General features: G+C 40.0%; 1 protein-coding gene across 2 annotated transcripts in view; it reads right to left on the bottom strand.

Moving 5' to 3' along the window:
- ALS2 (alsin Rho guanine nucleotide exchange factor ALS2) overlaps nucleotides 1-24,624 on the bottom strand; it is a 2,167,716-nt gene that overhangs the window by 1,190,745 nt on the left and 952,347 nt on the right. For both annotated transcript variants that reach the window (XM_044075110.1, XM_044075111.1), the window contains exon 14: nucleotides 18,779-18,910. In XM_044075110.1, coding sequence (XP_043931045.1) covers nucleotides 18,779-18,910 — 132 coding nt within the window. The remainder of the gene's footprint in view (nucleotides 1-18,778; nucleotides 18,911-24,624) is intronic.

Below are 24,624 nucleotides of genomic sequence, written 5' to 3'. Positions count from 1 at the left end.
AGGTACACCTCCTCCTAACCAGGAAGCTCTACAGGGACACCGCAATCCAGGAGCCATACCGAAAACTAACAACACTTTGGGAGCCCCCTCCCCCCCTTTTTTACCATACCGAAAGAAACCAGTTCAACAACAAAGGGGTTGGTCCAACGACAGGGGGCCAAGGAAACGCAAGTATTCGGAGGAAAGGAATGGACCCAGCAGAAAGACCAGGTACTGACTTCTTTGGTCTATAATTTTTCAAGTACTAGCCTTGACAGTAACTTGCTTAGCCTTCTTGACAGAGGGCTCACTTTTGTTCCAGCAGCTCGATCCACCTTAGAGGAAACTTTGATTGATTTGAGAATGTTCTGCAGGCGTGTTTGCTTGAAGCTGCTTTTTCCTAAAGACACAGATAATGACAGTACCAATAGACTTCCATTCCCCTTCAGGAATAAAAGTACTTTCATGCCACCACCACATCCAATGGTGGAATGTTTCCTGGACTTATGTGAAAAGGACTTCTATGTACTGTTCTCAGATAGGACAATTAAGAAAGGAAGGTTTCATAATCTCAATGTTAATGAAAATCTTGCTTTAGCTAGATTAAAGAATGAGAAAAGTATAATAGTGAAACCTGCTGATAAAGGGGGGGGGAGTTGTGGTTATGGACACTGACGAATATGTGAAATGTATGGATGTGTTGCTATCTGACACTAAGACCTATGTGAGTGTATCTGTTGAACAAGTGTCCACTATTATCCAAACAGTAAATGATAATATCTATGACTTGTTGTTATGTAGACAGATCAGTATGGAATTATATGAGTATTTTCTGAAATCTCACCCAGTCATACCGATAGTGAAAGGGCTTCCCAAAATCCATAAAGAGGTATGGCCGATACCAATGAGACCTATAGTGTCAGGGGAAGGTTGGGTAACTTCACACATATCCACCTTCCTGGATCATGTTCTACGACCTGTTGTTGACAACAGTTGTACCATCCTAAAAGATACTTACCATCTTCTAGAGAGTCTTAATGATTTAAGTTTGGACATGGCCAAGACTCAATACCTCTTGATTACTATGGACGTAGAGAAGTTGTTCACTTCCATCCCCAATGAAGTTGGTATACAATACATCAGGGAATTGTTACACAAAGAAACAACTTTTTCTAATGACAGGGTCATACTGATCTGTCAGTTATTAGATATAGTTCTTCATAACAATGTCTTTTTGTTTGGAGATAGATACTTCCTACAGGCATGGGGAGTGGCCATGGGCACTCCCTGTGCCAATACTTACGCCAATTTAGTGGTGTATTGGTGGGAGAAGTTATTTCTGTTTCCACATGAGTCATACAAAAGTATAAAATATTATCGACGGTTTGTAGATGACATAGTAATAGTGTGGGAAGGTACGGCTGAGAGTTTTGAGAGTTTTGCCAGTTTCTTAGGATACCTGGAAACCACCACGGACTTCCTAAGATTTACTATGGAATGCTCACATCAACAGATCAATTTTTTAGATGTTACACTGAGACTGACTGATGAAGGGACAGTTACATCTACACTCTATAGGAAGACAGTATGGAGGAATGCCATACTGGCGTCAGATAGCATGCATCCACCACATACTTTCCCAGGCATAGTGAGAAGCCAGTTCATAAGGATTTCCAGACTCTGTAAGAACAGATGTGACATGATGAATGAAGCGAGTAAGATGGAGTCTCTATTTAAAGCTAGAGGCTATAATATGGATATGGTTAGGAGAATAAGACAAGAAATCATTGGGGAGATACAACCTGTAACCAAGGGTGAAGCAGGGCTGCACAACAAACTAACCAACATGGGTAACAGTGGATACTACAAATCTAATAGTCACAGAATGGACTATGTCACTAAGTATACTAGTGATGTGGAAAGGATTAGACAAGTTATAAGAAAGAACTGGAATGTCTTAACTGTGAATGAACAAGTTAGAGATGTTGTAGGAGTGACACCGAGATTCTGCTATAAGAACAGTGAGAATCTAAAGATGTTACTTTGTAATGATAAGCAGGTCACAAATGTGACGCAACCCAGTATGTTATTACTTGGAGACATAGTGAGTAAGGGTACATATCCTTGTCTTAATTGCCCTAGGTGCAACTACCTTAATAAGACACAAATATTTCAACATCCCCACATGGACTACATTTTTAGACCCAGCCATTATGCCAATTGTAATACAAAAAATGTGGTGTATTTAGCCACCTGCTCCCTCTGTACAGCATTCTATGTAGGTCTAACCAAAAGGAGACTGAGGGATCGCATTTATGATCACCAGTATGACATCACCAGACTGGATGAAACTAATGCATTAGCTAGGCATGTGAAAGAATATCACATGCATTCATTCACCTTTAGAGTCCTACAAATAGTAACTAAGAAGGTAAGAGGGGGTGACATTAGCAATGATCTAGCGAAAGCTGAACTTCACTGGATCTTGAAATTAGCAGCACATCTATCACCAGGGTTAAACAGCTGTGTCTCGTTGAAACCCATATTAGTTGGGAGAAAGTAGTTTTTTGAGCAACCAGCCAGTTATATTCTTACTGCTCCCCATTCTGGTATACCTGCCAACATCCAAACTTATTGTTAACAGATGACAATACCTTACAGGTTTGTTATGTTTTTTGCACATCATGAATATTGGTATAAATATATGTTTTTAAGCTACCCTTTGTTTAGTTAGAGTCTATTTTGTTTTTTTTATTGGGTCATGTTACCTGCTATATTTAGGTTTATTTTTTATAGATGCAATTTTTTATAGATGTAATTTTTATAGATGTAATTTTACCCTTATTATATGGACTTTTCATTAACTTCATTAATCTTGAATCATATGGAGGGATATGACAGCATTTATGAGTTGTCTATACTAAATAGTCAGATAGTCAGCATATTTAAAAAATTTTTTATTCAAGATTTTATTATGTTTCCTTTATTATGTCCTTTTTCTTCTTGATCTCCGTACACATTCTACCCGAGATCCCGAGCGTTTGTACGCTTTTTTATCTATGATATTATATCAAATAGACTCTGGGATCCACTATTGAGTGAGATTGTTACTCACTACAGTAAAACGAACATTAGGACCCAGAAGCATACTTCTACATGCAGGTCAGTGTTCGACGCACACTGATGCTGGCAAACAGTATGCTGCCAACTGTATGATTAGAGTCTTGGTATTGAGTTTTTGCGTACAATAAACCCAATCACTGAAGTTTCCTATGGACCGAGGCTATATTATAAGCTGATGCTTCATTTGTAAATAAGCCGGTAAGATCCTCAGTAGAAATTTGATAGATACTATATTCAGCTGATCGGAACATTAGGGACTCTTAAAGAATTGTAAATATACTATTTTTTATGCGTATTTCTTATGCGTATTTGTTATTTTTGAATGTTGAATTGCCCGCAGGGGTTTATTAATGTGGTAGGATGTTGTGTTCATTGAGTAATGTGAATTATTTATTTCTAAACATTTATGTTTCGTTGTTTTGGGATGAAGCGTTTTTTAGGCATTGCAAACATGAGTTAAGGTTGTGCTCTGTTACTAAGCTACAATGGAGCGTTTTCAATGCAACACTAATTATTTAATGTGTTTGATCAATTGATGCATAGGTTAACAATTATACTAATGAGCCCGCCAAAATATTTTGTATTTAAGAGTGAGTGAATTTATGTGATTGTATCTGATGAAGCGTAGCTTGTACTACGTGAAAGCGCTTATTCTACATTTTATAATAAACGGTTTTCGTTTTTATGGTATTGTCTACTGGAACTTTTTCACGTTGGAGAGACTGAAATCACTTTAAAGGTATTCCTCGTGGTGTTTGCTCTCACTCTTGCATCTATCTTCTGCAGCTGTGTCTGATAGGGACATGCAGGTATGCCTCCTTGAGGTCCAGAGTAATCAGCCAAGACCCCTTGCCCAGCATGGGAAGGAGTTGCTGTAGAGTCAGCATTTTGAACTTTGGTACTATGAGAAAGGTGTTTAATGCGGACAAGTCCAGTATTGGCCTCCATTGAGATTCTTTTCTTGGAACAAGGAACAGTCTTGAGTACAACCCCTGGTCTTGTTCTTGTTGTGGAACTCTTTCTATTGCTTTCATCCGAGTCAGCAGAGTGATTTGCTTGATAGCCTCTGCCCTCTGGTTTTGTGGTAGGTTTGGCATGCCTTGTTTTCTTGGTAAGGTATGAAAATGAAACCTGTACCATCGGTCTATAATGTCCAAAATCCATTTGTCCTTTGTCAGTCTGTGCCAATTTTCTGCAAATAGAGATAATTTCCCGCCCAAGGGAGCTTCTATTTGTTCCCTGGTAGGCGGTAGTAGTGGAAAGTCATTGAGATATTGGTTGTGGGGCAGGTGAAACCCCTGCGTCACTTCTTTGGTTTCCTGGCTGCCATTGTCGTCCCCTGTAAGGGCCTCTGTATTGGCCTCTTCCTCGGCCACGTCTGTTCTTACCCCTTTGAAACTTTTCTGTATTAGGAAAGGACCAGTTTTAGAAGGCCAATTCCTACTGAATCTGGGGGGTTGAACTTGTAAGAAATCTTTCACCGTCTGAACTGATTTTGCTTTCTCTTCGATGGTCTTTAACACATCCTTAGCATTTGCACCAAAAAGCTTGTTCTTTTCCAAAGGTGCATCCAGCAGTTTTGCTTTTACATGATCTGGTAGAGGTTGATCTTTTAACCAAGCATGTCTACGAATGACTGCCCCTGTCATAGCTGCCCTACATGAAGCTTCCAGTGCATCATATCCACACTGCAGGAAGTGATTGCTTACTTGCTGAGTGTTATGTACAGCTTCCTGCAAAGTCTTCCTGTCTAAAGGATCAGGAGTGGCTAAAGTTTTTTGTAAATCTTCTAAAAGGTAATCCTGATATTGTAACATATGAAAAAGGCAATTTAAAGCTCTCATAGATAAGGTAGTGGAAGTGTAAACCTTTTTACCCCATCTCTCTAATGACCTGGCCTCCCTGTTGGAGGGCAATGGATTTTTAGAGGTGAAGGCTGAAACTCCTTTAGGCCCCTGTGAAATAGTTTCCAAATCAGCAGCATGGGCCCTGAATAAATGGGAATGAGTTTCTGGGACCCTGTAATACCTGTCTGGCTTGGCTGGAGCAGGAGGAAGAGAATCAGGGGTAGCACTAGAGTCAGAATAAAGATCATCCAGAACATCAAGTACAGGAGGAATAGCTAAGGGCCTGTGCTGGGGCTTCTTAAGGAAAGTCCTCAGGCGTTTCCTAGAATCAGAATATTCCTGACCTTGCCACTTGAAATGTTCCCTCATGGTGTGCAAAACTTCCCCAAAGGAAATATCCTCAGGAGGGGAGGCCGAGGGGATGGAATCTTCTGCATCCGAGTCCTCATAGGTCTGGAAGAGCTCTTCCTGGCTATCAGAGTGGACAGAGCCCTCAGAGTCTTCATCTGAAGGAATAGGTTCAGAGGGTTCAACCCTGGGCCTTTTATCAGAAGGAGGCTGGGATCCTCTCTCAGGATGGGCCTGTGAACCTCTAATCATGGAAATTAAATCAGCAGCCATGGACATAATTTGTGTCTCTGGAGTAGGCTGAGGTAAGGGTTTAGAAGTAATATGCTTTGTTTTGCTGGCTGCCTTAGCCCTAGTGTAGGCCTTAATAGACATGGCCATAGGAGGCCTGGCAGCTCCACGTGCAGGAGTGACCTTGTCTACAGCAATGGTTTCGGGCATTTCCTCGGTTTCGGTATCCGGAGGAAAATCGATAACTGGCGTCGGAGTGATGTCCGGAATAGGAGTCGTCGGTAATGCGGTATCTTCGGTTCGGAGCGGTGGAGAGACCGTCTCAGAGGGAACCAGAGCACTCGCGCTAGGTTTTGGCGTGGAGTCGGTGGTAGACGCGGGCCGAAGATGTCGGTCCCGGTCTTTTCGCTTTTTTGATGACTTCGGTATCAAAGAATACAGGAGCTGACTGACCGGCACTTGCGAACTGCTTCTGCTTCGGGCACCGCGCGGCAAGAAAGACTGAAGAAAATGGCGTTGGCTGATGCTTATGTACTCCAGCCGCTCTGACGTCGGAGAGAAATGCGACATCAGCCGACGTCGGACCCAGACTTTGGAATCCGGCCGACCGAGGGCTGCCTGAGGCAGGACAACCCACATGTTATGACTGCAGTTGCATTCTTGAAGGACATCTGCCGGCAAGCTTAGGGAGCCTATAACATGAAAAATAACCAGATATACTATAGAGGTATTAGAGGTTATTTCAGAAATTTTATGAAAATCTGTATAAAATAGAGAATGGGGAAACCAAGAAACAACATAAATGGAAATATTTATGGAATACTTTAGTATGCCAAGGTTAGAGGTATGTGAGGCCCAACAATTGAGACAGGAGAATACTATATAAAATGGTAATGTATAATTAATCTGCAGGAAAGTTTCAATGAATAGATGGCATTCCTGTGCAGGTTTGGAAGCTTTGAGATAAAAAAGTGATAAAGATCTGGAAGGCTATGTTTAACCGTATTTTAAAAGGAGGGGAAAACAGAAACATCCTGGAGGAAAGCTGCCAAAACTGATAAATATGGATCAATGTGGTTTTGTGGAGGGGAGACAAACATTTGACATTAATAGAAAAATAACAATCAGAGGGAAGCAGAATGTAGGCAAACACCGCAGTTTTTGGTGGGTTTTGATGAAGACAAAACATTCAACAGAGTAAGCTGGGATTTTACAAGTAAAGAAATGGAAACATTTGCATTCCCTGATACAATAAGTTTAATTAGGAAAATATATGTGGTATTAGAGGCCAAATTTAAGTGGGAGGGTTTCTCTCAGATAACTTGTGTCTGAACAGAGGAACCAGGTAACAGTGTCCTCTTTCCCATATGTTTTTTGCGTTATATTTAGAGCTATTGGCAAAGAAATTAAGGGACTAAGAAATTCAAGGATATAACTGGTATGATAATCAATAAAAGTTAGCTTTACTTGCAGATGATATTTTGTACCTTTAAAAAAAAAAAAAAAAAAAAAAAAAAAAGGCCATATCAGTGTTGTGGAACATATTGAGACCGTTTCAGGTGTTTTAGGGATATAAAATGAATGAAGATAAAACAAGGGCTATAACTGTAAACTATGTATCCACACATGAACTGTTTCAGCAATACCCATATTTATGGGGACATGATAAAATGAAGTTTTTATGAGTATCGATTAAAAAGGATTCTATTAAAACAGCTAAGGAAGGACATGTGGGAAAAGACTAAACAAAGGATAATACAAAAACTGAGAAACTGGAAGGTCTTGTTTATGGATATGGACAGCAGGATACAAGAAGTGAAAATGTTTTATTTCCTTTAGTTTTAAATACAAATCAGGCATATTTTATCAACCAGAGAAGAAGCTGTGGACGATAATTAAGAGATGAAGGATTTTATCGGGGAAGGGGACAAAGGTCAAGTGGGGTAAACTGATCCTTCCAATAGAACAAGGTGATTTAAGATTAAATGAGTTGATATATTTCTGAGGTAAACAGTTAAGGCTAATATATGTAACAAAAGAAGAAAGCTATAATTAAAGTGGAAAGTGATGATGATGAAGCAGGATGGAAATTCAAGAAACAAGAAAAAAGTGGGATTTTGGATGCAGATACTTAAGAAGAACACAGAATATTATATTCATAAAGTAGCAGAAAATATTCTAAGAACTACGCCAACATGAGACTGGAGAAAGGACATTTTTGCTAATAGGGAAGGCTGCCATTAGAGGTGTAGCAAATAGACAAAAGTGGGCTGGTATTTACTGCAGAAAATTAGCAAAAGAACCAAGGTATCGAAAGCAAATGACCAAGAGAAAAATATAATAGACTGGGGAGAATCCAATAAGACATATGGACTGCAAGCTAGAGGTTGCCTTTCCTATCAGGGGTTGATATCAGAGTATAGGTAAACAGAAAGGCATGGGGAATTCTAAGTGAAAAATCTGCTCTGGTAGAGTGTTAAGTTGAATCTAGAACAGAAGCTGCTGTTAAAAAACAAGGGATGATTAGTAGGGCATATAAAATATAGAATAACTATAGGAGCCAATGAGAAAAGGTCAGAAAACACTGGTAAGACAAACTGGATAAGCAATTCATAACCCAACAATAGGATTACATATGTATGGCTCCCAGATATGCTACAAAGTTTAGAAGATTTAAGTTTTTGCTTGGAAGTGTTTGCATAGTTACTTTTATACCCCAAGCACACCCTAATGAATTTTTCTTCAGGTAAATGGGGAAATGTTGGAAGTGTGATGGGGAAGAACGAGGTAACTCGCAACATCCGTTTTGGGAGTATAATGAGTTGGCAGACTTTAAAAATCCACTAGTAACACAAAAGTACTCTGACTCAAGCACCCAGAAACACAAACCAGACCAAAAGTTCACTCAGCAATTTAACAGAAAACAGGTGCAGCAAAGTCCTAAGTGCTTACCTTAATTTCTGCATTGGATATTTACTCAACGGATGGTTTTACTTCACTGATTTTATGTACCACTACAACAACTGTTTGGTAGAATTTTAAGACTTTGCTGCAACTGTTTTACACTAGTGCACACTCTCTTTTTATTTTTATTTGAGACTTTAAAAATCCCCTACAGTGTTCTCTGTCAGAAATATTTAGTGAGAAAATAGGTGTAAGTAAGGATTTTTTGAGCTGGGATATAGGATCTGAACTGCCTAGATATAGCAATACCTTATCAAGTTTAATTCTAGTGGCTGCCTAAAAAAATTACTAGAACATGGAAATCAAAATCTAAACAAAATGTATGTGAAGTACTGAATACTGTAACAAAGATAAAAGAACCAGAAGTGAGATCTTTAGAAAAGGGTAGGAGCAAATTACATAGGCAAAATGGAAATTGTAAGAACAATACATGCAGATTAATGTTTTGGAGGAGGAGTGAGGTTTAAGGAAAGGCAGGGATTGAGCAATGTAATACTGCACTGATGAAAACTATACAAAAGAACATTTGTGAATCATAATGTATGTAACTGGGAACATGTTAATGTGGTTTGTTTTCTTTTATATAAATATATGTTTGCCAATGTCTGAAGTGATAATTCAATAAAGGTGTGTTTTATATATTTTCTGTGTGTGTGTATACATATATTACACACACACACACACACACACACACACACACACATGGGTCTACTTCAGTAGAACAAAATTCCACATTACCGAAACTCACTTTCTCAAGATGAAATCAGTGAAACCTGAATTTACTGAATGTTCATATCACCAGAAACTTTAACAAGGTATGGAGGCACTAAAGCTAAACACATACCCCAGTACATCAAACCCACCCAAGTGGGGGGGGGGGCGGTTTGCACCCCCAACCCCAACTATATATACCAACTCCGGGATCGCAGTACAGTGGGGAAAAGGGCAAATTTCCCCATGTTGGCCAATTTCAGTCTACTCAAGTAGAATGCACGAAGAGTTTTGCTGTCAGGATAATTAAGACCACTAGAACAGGTGTTCGATCAGCCCATTTTTGATACACAACTGTTCAGAAGAGGACATTAGCATTATGGCATCTCTAAAATAAAAGAAAAAAATGCCTGCAAAAATTCACTGATAATCAGACACTAGATTAAACAGAATTGTTTTTCATACCTAGTGAAACATACAGCAACAACTGCCACAACCTGTCTATAGCCCCAGGCTACTGCAGCTTTTTTTTCCCCCTTCATACTTCCATTCAGTCTTCTAGACTGGTTCATCCTTAACATTACATACCATAGTTAAACAGCACAGCTTCAAATGCTTAGCAAGTTAAATTATATTCAAATATTCAGTGAGAAATTAAAAATGCTCCACACATCGCTGTAAATTAGTAGTATGGACTTCACCATTCAGAGATTCAGTTTATTTTCCATTTGTTAACTGTGGATGTCCAACTGGGTCAGAGGCCCATTTTCAGTGGATGCTCGGGGAGAAGAGCTCCTTTATAAAAAATGTTACATGCAAATTCATGCAATACAATACCAGAAACACAATATTATAATACAATGTCAGAAGCACATAATTTTTCAATACAATACAAGAAAACAGATTACAGGATAATACAAGAAATACAGGCAGTAAGTAAGCTAAACAACTAATAGACAAAATTAAAGTGATGTCTAACAAAACATACAATACATAGTAATAATATTTTGATTAGAAAAAACAATTGCTAATTAGCATTCTGACAAAAGTGGATTGTACCATCATAGGGAAATTGTAGATGTGTAAGTGAAATGTAATGGTATAGGAGAAAAATATTATAAAAAATATATATTTTATAGAAGGCAAGAAAAAATTAAAGGATATGTCAATGGCACATATACTTAAAACATTGACAGCAAGGCAGTGTGGAGGTGAGCAGATGAGGGAAAGATGATGCATATAAAAGACTTGAGATGGGTATAAAGTGATTAAAGGAGTAGTAAATTAGCACTAGGTAGAGAAGAATTTGAAATTTGGTGGGCAGTGAAAAAAGCAGCTTAGAATATAGAAAGAAAAAAGTTAACTATGGTTGAAAGAAAGGGATGGACAGAAAAGATCAGCTTGGGTTAGTCAGGAGCAGAGCCAAGTGTGAGCTGAGTGCTCCTTACGCAGTGTTTTAAATTTGAAAGTATTGCTAGTGTTTAGTATCATTTGAGGTATGGAATTCCAGGACTTGGATATCTGGTAGGAGAACAGAGAATTGCCATGACTGTTATTAGGTTTAGTTACTGTAAGTAGAAATTTGTGGGAGGATCTTAGTGTTCTGTTGTCTGAGTAGGGCTGAACTAAGATCTTAAGTGATGGACAGTAGTCTGGATGATGCAAGATACAATGAATGAATGTTAGTTGCTCGAGAAACAGGAGATCAGGTAGTTCGACCCAATTTATTTTATGAAGTGCTCTGTAGTGATGTGATCTGTGAGAGGTAAGTTAGTAGCACATTTTGTTATAACGGGACTCCAGCTTAAGTCAGATTTTCTATGGTTAGTGAATATTGGTGAGGCATAAAGGAGGGTAGATGAGTCCTTGCTATGGAACATCTAGTGGCATCGGTTAGGTAAGTATTGACTATGTACAGTGACCCAAGCTTAATGTGGACTTTTCTGATAGCTAGAGTGAGGTGTTTCTCAAATTTAAATTTGTTGTCTATTATAACTCCAATGAGTTTGGTGTACTGGACAGGTTCTATTTTAGTTTTACTTGCTGAATAGAAGGTGAAAGGGGTATAGTTATGAGGTGCTTTACTATTAGTGAAGAGCATACGCTTTATTTGGATTGAGCATGAGTTGAGAGTCAGAGAGATGTTCTTCAAAGTCCTGGAAAGATTGTTGGGTTGTTTGTAGAAGTTCTGGTAGGGAGGGAGCTGAGCATATGAGGGACGAGTCATCCGCATGTTGAATGATAACTGCATGCTGGGTGGCTGTGCTGAGCCTATTGATGAATATGGTAAAAAGCACTGGACCGAAAATTGAGCCTTTGGGTACTCCTACTGAGACTGGTAGTAGGATGGACAGTTCAGTTTGTCACTTAACTGCCTGTTGGCAGTCAGTTAAGTAGCTGAGAAACCAGAGGAAGGCAGGCTGAGTTAGATTTAAAGTAACTAGTTCTTTTAGCAGCTTTTAGTGTGACACTGTATCAAAGGCCTTAGACATATCAAGAAAGATGGTAGAGACAAGCTGATTATCATTTCTAAGATGGTTGATTGAGTCTGTAAAGCTGACAAGAGCAGTGGCAGTACTGTGTTTAGGTCTGAAGTCATGTTGAGATGCAGACAGGAGATTATTAACTAGCAGGTAGTTAAGGAGATGTCTGTGCATGCATTATTCAAGAATTTTGACTATAGGGGGAGGATGGCAATCTGCCTGTAGTTTGAGAATTCTGTAGAGGTGCCGGCATTGTGGAGTGGGATGATATAGGAGACTTTCCAGAGTTTGGCAACATATTGCTCAGTAATGGACCAGTTTATTAGGAGAGATACAGGGTAGGAGATGGAGTCTGCCACTAATTTTAGAAATTCATTGGGGAGTTGGTCAGCTAAGAGGGAGGATGTTTTCAGTTTGAATAGATATTTTTTGATGATGTTAGTTTGAACTGGCTTGACTGTAAAGGAATTGAGGGGAACTGCCTAGTACATTGAGGATAGATAGGGGGTCTCATTATTATTTTATACTAGGGAGAGAATACAGTTGATAAAGTGTGTATTAATTTGTGTGGGTATACTATCTGTGGTATTTGGAGATGGGGTTGTGCTCTGTCCAGGCGTAAGTAATTGTTTAATGGTACACCATAATCTCTGGGGATTGCTTTGGTGTTTTTGTTGCATGGATGTATAGTGAAGCGTTTTGTCTTTTTTGATTTTTTTTTTTTGACAACATTGTGTAATTCATGGTATGTAAGGAGGGAATTTTGACTTTTGTTCTTATGGTATAGGTCCCCATGCTCTGTCTCTCTGTTTTAGGAGTTCCCTAGTCTCACTGGTAAGCCATGGTATGTACTTAGATTTAGTACGGATCCTTTTAAGGGGAGCTTGGTTATTTAGTATATTGAGGAATTTATCATTAAAATATTCAGCAGTCAAGTCTAGGTGCAGGTGTTTTAAAGGGGACCAGTCAAATTGTTGCAGAATGGCTCTGAAACCTTCAGGGGAGAAATGCCTTTTGTTGTGAGAAGTTTGTAAGTAATATTTTTAATAGGATAGATGTGTTACCTAAGGAGGTAGGTGATGATCACTTAGGCATTCAGGCAGACAGCCTAATTGGTGACAGAGTGAAGGTTTGTTTGTGAGTGTCCAGTCAAGTATTGAATTTTTTTTTTTTTTTTTTTTTTTTTTTTTTTTTGCTATGCTTGTCAAATCTGGTAGGGGACTGTATAATTTAATAGAAACCATGGAGGTTGATAAAATTAGAGGGATTATCTGATGAGTAGGTGGACCAATCCATATTGAAATCCCCCATTATTATAGTTTCTCATCGAAAAGTTGAAGCACTCCAACAAAGGAGGTCTTCAACAGTTTAAGTGTTGTTACCTGGGGGAATATAGACAGCTACAATAACAATGTATTTGTTGGAGTTTAGTTGAAGGCGGGTAATTAGAATTTCTGTATTTTGTAGTTCTGGGTGGCTGAACTGGAGCCTTTCTAGTTTGACAGTCTTCTTGTATATTGTAGCTATGGCACCGCCTCTTTTATGTATTCTGTTGTGTCTACGTACGTCATAACCCTTAGTTAGGATTTCACTGTCTGGTATGTGGGGTTTTAGCCATGTTTCTGTTAGAATAGCTAAGCTGGGGGTGTAATGGGTGACAGCTGCATGAAACTCATGACTTTTGTTAAGTATGCTTCTTAGATTCATGTATAACAGTAAAAGATCTGAGCTACTGTGAGGAAGAAGAGTGGTGTTTGACAAGTGAGTGAAGTTTGTAGTGTGAGGAGTTTGATTATTAGGTAGAGGTCCTGGATTAGGATGAATGTCACCACTTAGCTTGAGCAGATTAGAGCTGAATAGGAATAGGTGTGTGAGTTTGGTAACTGGTTTAACATATTTGAGCTGTGGATGTGGGGCAGACAGAGTGAGCATATTTGAATGTAAACAGGTGTGTGTAGGAGCTGCTAAAAAGGTAAGGAGACATGATTATTTTGTTTAATGGAGAATGTAGTAGAGTGTTGAGGGAGTTAGTAGGGGGATATATAGTTATAACCTGTATAGCAAGTTAGACGGTAAGAGGTTATTAACAGAGTGAGCAGAAGAAGGTGTTCTAGAAATTAAGAGATACGATTGTTCAGCAAACATGAGCTGGAAGTAAGAAAAATAAAAATCACAAGAGCAAAGCATGCAAAGCCTATAACCAGTAATTATTCTATACAAACACAATGAACACAAGAATACTGCACAGAAGCCTGAATAAAACAAGTAACACCCTGTCCTTTTGACTATCACAGGAAAAATTGCCGATATAAAATCATAACCAATTGCAATTATGATTGGTTAGTGCATTGATTAAATAAATAAGCGAAGATCTTGGAACAGGACCCTGTACCATCATGACAGCTACAATTGCTGCATGAGAAAGTAACTGCAGGCATGACAGTCTGAATGCCACTGATAGAATCATCATATTTGTTCAGCTAGTTTTAAATACAGAACAGAAAGCAATGATGGCAATGTTAATAAAATCAGCAACAGCTGAAATCAAGACGAAATCACTCAGTAAAGGTTTTTTTTCTTGCATTTAATGGTCTGGTGGTGCTTGTTTGTTTAGTAGATGATGACAATGGTATTTTCCTTTCCACTGCTTCAATTTCCCAAGCAAGACAGTAAATAAGGCTATTTGGGGACATCGTATGTTAAAGTGTGTCGGAAGACAGACCGTCTGGAAATACTTAAAATTCTTAGGGCGGCTATAACCCCAAGTCTAAAGACTTCAAACTACTGCCCCTACTTGTGCCCAGAAGGGCTCCATGGAGTGTCATTCACAGAAAAGTGGATAGGTTGGATTTCTCTTTGGTCAGTAACACCCTAACTCCTGGAGGCATTGCGCTGTAAGGCTCAAGACTGTCTGAAGCTGTGAAGGGGTTCAAAATCAGGCAATTTGTCTCAATAAGTCTTTAAATGAGTGAGCACTGCAGCCATATATTTGGTGCAGACTACAAAGTACAGCAGAAAGTTCAAAGGACAAGGACATGAGGTAAACTGATAATGAAACTTCCCCACACTGAATCGATGGAACTGCTTGTGATCTTTGTAGCTAATGAAGTATAGGCATTCTTCATATCCAAGCTGATGAGGAATGCATCTTATCCATAGGGCTTGCAAAGTTGAGAATTCTGAATTCTTTTACCCCTACACACCTGTTCAAGCTGGACAAATCAAGCAGAGGTCTTCACTGTACCAGAAGCAGCTTTAAGTAAATGTTTTTCTCTTTCTTACACAGAAACCCTCTGTTATCCTGAATACAAATCAACTGTCTTAAAATAGGTAGAGTACGCTGCAATTGTTTTTTCTTTTTTTCTGCCTGGAGAAGAGGGTATGCCCTGGAAAGCAGGAAGCTAAGAAAACTCCGTCATGTGGCTTGTGGATACCAGTTCTCACCCACCTATCCAAGGGTTAAGTGGAACCACTCCCTCAGGAAGAAGATAATCCTCCTGTGAAACATATCTAATGACTGACGAGTTGAGTTGTAGATGCACAGACTAGTCCACAGCTGAAGGCTGCTACTGTTAATGGGAGAACTGTCATTGTCCGTTATCCTAGATATCGTGTGGACTGAACACCTCTCTTTCCAGGATTTTCTTTTTCAAAATTATATTGCTTAAGTTGCTGATGCAAATACCCAGGGACTCCTAGTACAAAAAAAATGTGACTTATAGATAGCATAATTTTTACCTTTTTTATGAAGAGTTTCTCAATAGGCAGATTTAATAATTTATAACTGGGGTAGAAAACTGATCCATATGGACCTTTTTTCAGTCTCAGCCCAGAAGCGGTCTAGTGGGGTGCATTAAGCAACTACCCCTTAATACAATCAGAGAAGGGCTACATTTACAGTAGGTGCTCTTTGGAAGAAAAATACCTCTGGCAACTGCCCTAGAAAAAAACATCAACTGTGTAAGCAGGCATAATTAATAAAAGGCAGTTGTGCTGAGAACTTACCATAATTATAGAAGCTAAAGTATTTTCACCATTGTACTAGTCTTCATGTTTGGGACTTCTGCCATGGAAAAGCCTGACATTTAGCCATACTTCTTCTCCCTCCAGGTGGGTGAAAGCCCTCTCACCAGAACATCAACATTTCTGTGGTCTAACAGACATCTGCCCATGCCATTTTCTTTTCCTACAGTTTGTGACATGATCAAAGCACATTCCTCATGGCATCATCAGTCCAACAGTTGGACCCATCTCTAAGTACTCTACTAGAGAGCATCTTACTATATTTTTCTGTTTTTTTTTTTTCATACTTTTATGTGTAGGAGTTTTTTGATCAGAACACAATGTCAGTGGTTACAAAGCAAAATAAACACATTACCTGTAGAAAGCAAATTCCACACAAAAACTTACAGAGACTGCATTTTTTTTTCTGCCTGGAGACATGGGCATTGTTACTTTTTGTCCCCAATGCACCTTAGTCAACAAAAAACAATCATAAAATGAAGAGCTAAAGCTCAGTAGATGCCCTGCTGAAAAAGCACAAATTAACTGGAAAGCACCCTCAGGTAAATAAAAGGAAGTTAATGATATCATGTACTCACACTAAAAAGGTTTCTGGCATTACCCCTCCAGTCGCTGGCATACACGGACAGTGGGGGCTCTTCCATCCCAAGCTTAAAGTATTTCACTATTGTCTGGGATGCCACTCCAGAAGCTTCTGGTTACATTACCAGTACAGTGATTACAAAGCGTGAGGACAGTATTCCACAGGTTCACACAATTACTAGGCTAACTGTCTTGTGGGCTACTTAAAGCCTTGACAATTTCACTTTCAAAGGTGGGAATCACACTGTGTGCCATGTGTCTCTGAGGTAAAAACCTTAACCATTATGCCGAACCCTAACTCCCCTTAGTCTACGAAGACGTGATCAAAACCATGGTAGAAGTCTACACCACCTGCCGATGTTCTGAGGCCTCCAAGGTGGTTGCCCCTCTAAGAGACAGAACTAAGTAATTCAAATCTCAGGTGCCTGGCATCATGTCAAAGCATGAACTGAGCAGGTCCTGTACCCTTCTCTCAACCCAGTCCCTATCAGGATTTGATTAAGCTGGCCCACAGTTTTGAGCTACTACTTGAACAACAAAAAAAAAACTACAGCCTGCATTAGACTGGCCTTCAGTATCAGAGGTTGCCTTTCAGCTCAGGACGTCAGAGTAAATGGCAAGTCCTCTGCAACAGAAGTCCAAAATATGAACACTACTTCAACACTAGACCACAATGAAAACCATTGCTTACCTAGATTTTCTACAGGTGTCAATGACCTGGAAATCTCTTTCAAGGGAATATCCGAATATCCTATGTCTTCAGAATCTGTCTTATGGTATTACCCTGATACTGCCTCATACTGGTGTGCTAAATGACCATCCTGACAACAATTGTGGCTGAAGTATGCATTGTTTTTTAAAATCAAACCAAGACTCTGGTTGTTCTATAATCTAACAACGAGAAGTAAAACCTACATTGTGGCCTAGAACTATCTTAAAACATGCAGTCACTTCCACTAAAAGAAACGCTGAGTTAGTCACAGGGTTTCTGCAGAGTGGTTGCCAATAACCTTGGACACTATAGAACCTATTTGTTTTTAGGTGATGAGGGCTGGAAAGTCTGCTTTTAGAGAAGCACTGCTAAAGATATACTCAAAGGCATCTTAAACTGGAGGCATGGATGAAGACCTAGGGCCTGGACTGAAAATGACTGCAGCAGTTACATACTGTTACGTAGCAAAGTACACTTTAGCAATACATTCACAGACAAAATTGGAAGAAAACGTCTTGGGTTCTTAAAGAAAATTTCTTAGATACCCATGGAAATGGTAAATGTTCCACTGACATTTGAGCCTCAGACAACCACTCAGCCTCTGCCTTCTCCCATCAGAGTAGAATCAGGATGTCTAAGCCAAGCTTTGGGCTGACATCCTAACAAAATAGTTGTCTTGTGTTCAACAGTGCAAGGACACTTGGGGGCGGGGGGGTCTCCTGAAAGGCTCCTCACTTAAGCCAATGACCTCTGGGGGTGCCTGGAGATGATCATGTTTCAGTGATGGCAGCTAAAACTCTCTCAAAAGGAAACCAGAACCAGAAGATTTACTTCCAGATTTTCCTGAGCTAATACCTTAGAAGCCAAAGATATCTTCTCCTAGGACCCCACTCAAGTAAGCATCTCCTTTCTAGAGGCCAGAGTTGAAGCTGGGATTGCACCACCTTTCACATGAGCAATGAATGACCTTCACCTTGGGGAATGAGTATAACAACTCCCATGGTAATAGGGAAAGGCCTGAATGAGATTTGGTTTGGATTAAGGTTTCTGTCATTCTCCCACATCCTTCCGAAACCAGCTTTTTAGTTTGCCCATCTTCCTATTCTTTCTATCAAATCTGAGACATTCTTGGGACTTCTTTCCTTAACATTGAGAGTAACTAAGCTAAAGTTAAATGTTTGCAATGTTGCACAAAATGTCCAATGGTTCCTGTCCCCTCTAAGTAGAATTGTCTTGATAAAGGTTTTAAAAGGACTCAAAGACTCCACTCCTAAACAAAAAAGGTACTTTACATTGTTTATATGAGATAATCCTTCCCAGGGACAACATTGGCAACCATGAAAAAAATGGAAAACAAAATGATGACAATAGTAAAAGTAACATCCATCACGATCTGAAAAAGCAAGACAGCCAAATGCTCTTCACTCCACCAGTGAAGCTAGTGGCATTCTATGAAATGAAATGGGTGACATTCACTTCAATAGTAAAAAAAAAAAAGAAGACAAAGGTTATACACACTCTCCTTTAGCGCTGGATTTCCTGCAAACAGACACTTCACAGGATACAACTCTATAGCTCCTGAGGACATATAAATGATCTTTAAGCCTGGTTGAAAGAAGGACAAATCCATTTATGGCTTAACCCACTCAGCAATAAATGCACTTTGGCTAATAATTTATATTATGTTCAGCAGCTGCTGACTGCATTCTTTCATTAATTACACTTTTTATGCTTTCAAAAAAAATCTGTTGTGTAGTAATGTTTAGAAGGCATACCGTCATTTTTCCAGGAAAAGTTCTCCAGAAGCTCAGTGTGAACTCTGCTTCTTTTCTTTTTCTGTTCAAATGCAAGGCAAGTGCTTCATACTTGGAACTTATGTCTTGCAACTTCTGATACTCTGGCATGGTCTAGAAAAAAATACATGGTTAGAAACTTGCACTTTAAATGCTGATCACAAAATCCTTTAGATAAGCTGTGCATACCATATACAGCAATCCTTTTGATAGACTAGATGGCCCAAGATACATGGAATAATATTCCTGAGGAAACCATGACATAAAAACGATAATGGGTACAACAATTCATGGGAAAGGTGAAAGAATCTCCTGGAAGGGTAGAAAAATGTACACCGTTTTCCAATTTGCATCAGGAGCTGAACCAATAACAGGAGACCGAACAGACATACTGGTCCTCGTGCTATGTTTCTCAAGTCAAGCAATGCACCGGCAGGAGAAGCAAACAAAATGTATTAAAATATAGACTGTGAAAACCAAGCTGTCATTGCAAAGCTAAGAGTTGTAAATAAATCAAGTTACTTCAATTTGTAAAACGGGTTAATTCCACTGAACCTAAAACTCTTCTGCAAGACAGACTAGGGGAAAAAAAGCTATACAACTCAAGACTAGAGACAAAGGTAAACTTTCCAGCTGCATAAACATCAAGGTTACTTCAGAAGTTAGGCAGACTCTACACATTTAAAAACCTTCTTACTCCAGTCAGCAGGAAAACACTGGCTCAATAAGTGATTCTTCTAAAAGCAATTACATGGCACAGCTGTTGATTGATGTACTATGCAATGTTCAAAACAAAATGACAAAAGCTTACAACATGGATACTCATTCAGCAGCCAACATAAAAACTCAACCCAAAGTTGTAAAGCCTGGATGAACTTCCATAATGAACACGCATACCTCTGTATCTTTTATTTGCATCCAAGATCAGTTACAAACAACCCTGAACCTGCTAATCGCACCTTATGACCTAGGACCACTCTATATGTTGACCAAGGTACCTGGCTATCGAAAATACATATAGGAAAACTGCATCCAGAACAGAAATACATGGCACTTGGTCTTTCTATGAAAAGTTTTAAGTATCACCTTATAACCATATTTAAAAGAAACAAACAATGCTGCTTAAAAATTCTTATTACTCTTTGCACAGCATAATCAAGAATGGTCTTCTCTACATTACTTGAATCTGTGGTGCAGAGATTTACAACCCTGACCAGATGGCTTAGTTTCAAAAGTGGCTAAAGCATCAAAGCTGCAGGATGGGGGACAGTGGTGGTGAGCAGTCTAGTCATGCCTACCCATCCTGGAAGGTGTGGGGGTGATTCATAGATTCAGACAGTTTACAAGAAGAGTCACTCCACTGAACATAATCAGCTGGCTAACATCCAGCCTCACAGAGCACCTCCTGAAGGCAAGAGGCAGTCATACCATGGATAAATTTACAGGTGCCCATGCATTCATGAAGGTTTGGGTTAAAGGAAGTAAGGGTGTCACTGTTTTATATGTGATGGTAGATTGGTACAGAGAATGGGGAGGCACACAGTAATAAAAATGCCTTTCTAGCGTGTCATTTATTTAGGTTCATAGGTAGGTACTAGGCTATCTGCCTGAAGGCATTTATAAGCATAGCCAGAATGTGTTGACTTTCGCTGCCCCCTTGGATTAGTTCCCTGTGCCTCTGTCCAGCAAAGCCACTGAAGTTATCCCTGGGGTAAACTTTCTGTTTCCCATCCACTCGTCAAGGTTTCTCTTGAAGAGCGGTAGTGAGGAGCTCTGCCTAATGTAGACTGGAATCTTGTTCCAAAGCATGGGAAGTCTCTGGGACAGGAATCTATCCCTCTAGCACATCCTATTTATTGTTGCGATGAGGTTTAGATCCCTAGAACGTGTGGCTCGAGGGGATAAGGTTTTCTTTAGGTGGAGCATATCTATCAATTCTGGGTTGGACATGGCCTTGTATGTCAGGCAGAAATCACCTCTGAGTAGGCGGTATGCAACCGAGTACAGCTGGAGTTTCTTCAGTCGAGCTGCATAGGGCATATGTTTGAGGCCAGTGATCCTCTTGGTGAGGTACTTCTGTGGTCTTTCCAGCTGTTGCAGGTGTCATGTAAGGTACATCCCAAATGGGGCACTGTACTCTATGATGGGTCTGATGAGTGATGAGTAGAGGTGCACAATGACCTCTTTTGATCTGGATGCAAACCCTTTTGTGATTAGGTGGGCCACATAGAAGGATTTTCTAATCATTTTGCAATGTGATTATCAAAGGAGAGATTACTATCTACTTAGGTCCCCAGATCTCCTATTACGTTTTCTGTCTTTAGGGGACTACCACCTATGGGGTAGTTTGTGGGTACTTTGTTTTTTCCAAAGGGGATGAATATGCACTTTTTGGCATTTAGTTTGAGGTCATGATTTTGACACCAGGTATCCGTCTCAGTGAGACCCTTTGGGAGGATGTCTGTGTCAGCTGGAGAGTCAGTTATAGACCCTAGTTTGTAGTCGTCTGCGAACTTGGTCAGCCATAGTCCTCCTGTGCTTGGCTGTACCTCTGAGAAGTATATGCAGAACAGGAGGGGTCCTAGGACTGAGCCCTGAGGAATGCCACTTTTAACCGGTTTAGAGTCAGACCTAGCTCCCGCAACTCTCACCATGTGGGTTCTGTCCATGAGCCAGTAGGCAACCCATCTTGTGACATAGGGGTTTATGTTCAGGCTGGTGAGCTTTTCTATAATACCAGAATGGGGAATGGTGTCAAAGGCCTTTGCGAGGTCTAGGTAGGCTGTGTACCACCTTTCCTTCGTCCATAGCCTTGGTAACTGTCTCAAAGAAGTCCACCAAGTTTAGGAGGCATGATCTGCCCTTAAAGACGAACGGTCCAGTGTTTGGAGGTTCCCAATGTCTCTGTTAATGAGTTCCATGATGATGTGCTCCATAGCCTTGCAGACCAAGCTAGTCAGGCTTACAGGGCGATAGTTCCCGGGGTCTGTTGTGGCACCACCTTTGTGGAGCAGAATAACCGTTGCTGTGCGCCACTCTATGGGTACGTAGCCTGTGGAGAGGCTGAGCTTGAACAGTGTGTTTAGGTGAGGGGTTAGTTTGTCTTTGAGCTTGTGTAGGACGCAGCCTAGGACACCGTCCGGTCCCATTGATGCTTTGTTTTTGGCTTTGGAGAGGCCTGTTTTATCCTGAGTGTCTGTGATTTCAGGGGTTCTACATTCTTCTGGTATGGTTATATGCCCTTTTGGGGGTGAGAGTGGGGTGAAGTTTGTACTGAACCAGTCTGCCAGGATGTTGGCAATATCAGTTGGTTCAGTGTATTTTGTGCCATTCTGCACTAACTCCGAGCAGATCTGAGCATTTCCACTTAGATTCTTGACACAGCTAAAGAATGCCTCGTGGTTATCTTTGGAGTCCTTGGCAATTTTTCTTTCGAAGTTCGCCTTGGATGATTTTATGAGGGATCGTAGTTTCTTGCTGATACTGATTAGGGAGGTCTTCCCCTCTTGGGATTTTACTCTTTTCTGTACTAGTTTCCTCCTTCTATTGTATAACTGGTTTATGGCAGGGGTCCACCAGACTGGTTTCCTTTTCTTGGAGAAGTGAGTCTTGGTTTTGCTTGGGATAGCACGATCCATGCATTCTTGTAGGTGCCTGCAGTGCATTCTTGTAGGTGCCTGTAGGATAAGGAGATGAAAACAGAGGTGCATAAATGAGATCTCGGATAGTGGAGTATGTGCTGTTTCTACACTGTAAACTGCAGCCGAGATTTGCCTGCCAAAGTGGCCACTGCTACATTTTTGCTTTTATTTTACAGTCTCTATTAATACATCACTGATTTGTAATTGTTTAGCTCTTGTTGTAGTAAATGTATTGGATGATGACTGAGCAACAATTCCCAGCACACAATCAATGGAAATTTTAGTTAGCCATACGTCTGAATTGTTGGTAATTTGAAGATATAAGAAGAAGACATCAGACAGACACCTTGATGCATTCTGTGGTGGCACTTGCTACTTTAACTAAGTGGGTTCGGTCAGCCAGTTTGCTATTAATCTTACAATAATGGTTTAAATTTAGGTCCTTAGGCTTACTTACAATTCCATCACAGGGAACAGGCCTTGGCCAGATCCAAGTATGCTGTATGAACTGTGAAGCGACTGCCTACAGCTTCAGTGACTTTCTCAAAGTTCTTCAATAAAATTAAGTTAACAAGCTCTCTCTTTTACAAAAGCACACTATTGTGGTTCTACAGCAATAACAAGAGCTCTGAGTTTAAAACCTCATGTCTGACTGCACTGATTTTTGGATTTTCTACATTTAAGGTTTGGTTATTTCCATTACTTTTTGATTTCGGTCTTAATATATTACAATTTGTTGTATTTTAAACTTTATTCTACTGCAAAGGGTTTTTTCTTGAAGTCTTAGAAGTTGTTGGCCGGGGTCACTTAGGAAACTCCATCTGCATTCATTAACGGAATAGGAATTAGATGTAGGTAATTAGTGGCATGAGCTCAGAAACAGTTTTCTTACACGAGGTATCCACCTAAATTACACTTTAACTACAAGAGCTTGGAGTTTAAAACTGATGTTTTACTGCATTGATTTTTGGATTTTTCTCACCCACTCACCCGGTTCTAGTGCTTTTAAATTTGGTGGCTTTTTAGCTGCCAGTCCATACTGTAAATTAGAGTTTGCAAGTCCTTTCTAATGTTATTTCTACTGAAACTGATAGCTCAAATAAGGCATCCCATTAGACTCAAAGCTCAAGTAGTGCACATTGCAATACTGAAGAGTGTTAATCTCAATTGTATTATTCTTTTCTGCATTTTTCCTTGTTTTAACCAAAAATCAACTGCTTGCATTTTTAACGTCATCAAAGAACTTAGTCTTGCAGTATCCCTCACAGTAGGAGGAGGAGAACTTTGAGTTGCTGCAGGATCGATCTTAGCCTCATTTATTTAATTTCTATCTTTTCTTTTTTTTTTTGCTTTATTTTTACTATTCCACTTTACTTGGTTTGGGGACCTTAATCTTGTAGTATCACTCACAATAGTGACAGAATTGTGAAAGTACAGTTTTGTACCTACCATAAATGTAGATGTTCGAAGATCCACATTGCTGCAGTCCTTACATATGGGTAGTCCGCTGTCCTCGGTCGGCCCGAATACCAAAGTATTAGGCTGACGTCGGTCATGGGCGCTTAGATGTGACATCAGAGCGTCAGGGTATAAAAGCGCATGACCGACGTCATATCCTCAGTCTTTTCTTGCCCCAGATGTCAGAAGGCCCTAAAAAGAAAGGCCACAGCCCAAAAACAGGATACCTCCCAAAAAAGTACAGTTTTGTACCTACCATAAATGTAGATGTTCGAAGATCCACATTGCTGCAGTCCTAACACTTGGGTAGTCCGCTGTCCTTGGTCGGCCCGAATATCAAAGTATACGGCTGACGTCGGTCAGGGCGCATTTAACTGACGTCAGGACGTCAGGGTACAAATGCGCATGACCGACGTCATATCCTCAGTCTTTTCTTGCCCCAGATGTCAGAAGACCCTAAAAATAAAGGTCAAAGCCAAAAGACAGCAAACAACCAACCAACCACCCCTGTACTAACTATATGTACAATATATACAATATACACAAAATGTACAACCCAACCCACACAACCGCCTCTAACTACAGAGGGGAAGGAGGGAGGGTAAATTGGACTGCAGCAATGTGGATCTTCGAACATCTACATTTATGGTAGGTACAAAACTGTACTATGTTCTTCATCTCACATTGCTGCAGTCCTAACACTTGGGTAGAATCCCAAAGCAGAGGAAA

The sequence above is a fragment of the Protopterus annectens genome, chromosome 6.part0 (genome assembly GCF_019279795.1).
Source record: "Protopterus annectens isolate FY-2018-M chromosome 6.part0, PAN1.0, whole genome shotgun sequence".
Lineage (NCBI taxonomy): Eukaryota > Metazoa > Chordata > Ceratodontiformes > Protopteridae > Protopterus > Protopterus annectens.
Note: the sequence above shows the minus strand (reverse complement) of the source record. Positions and strands in the feature narration are given on the sequence as shown.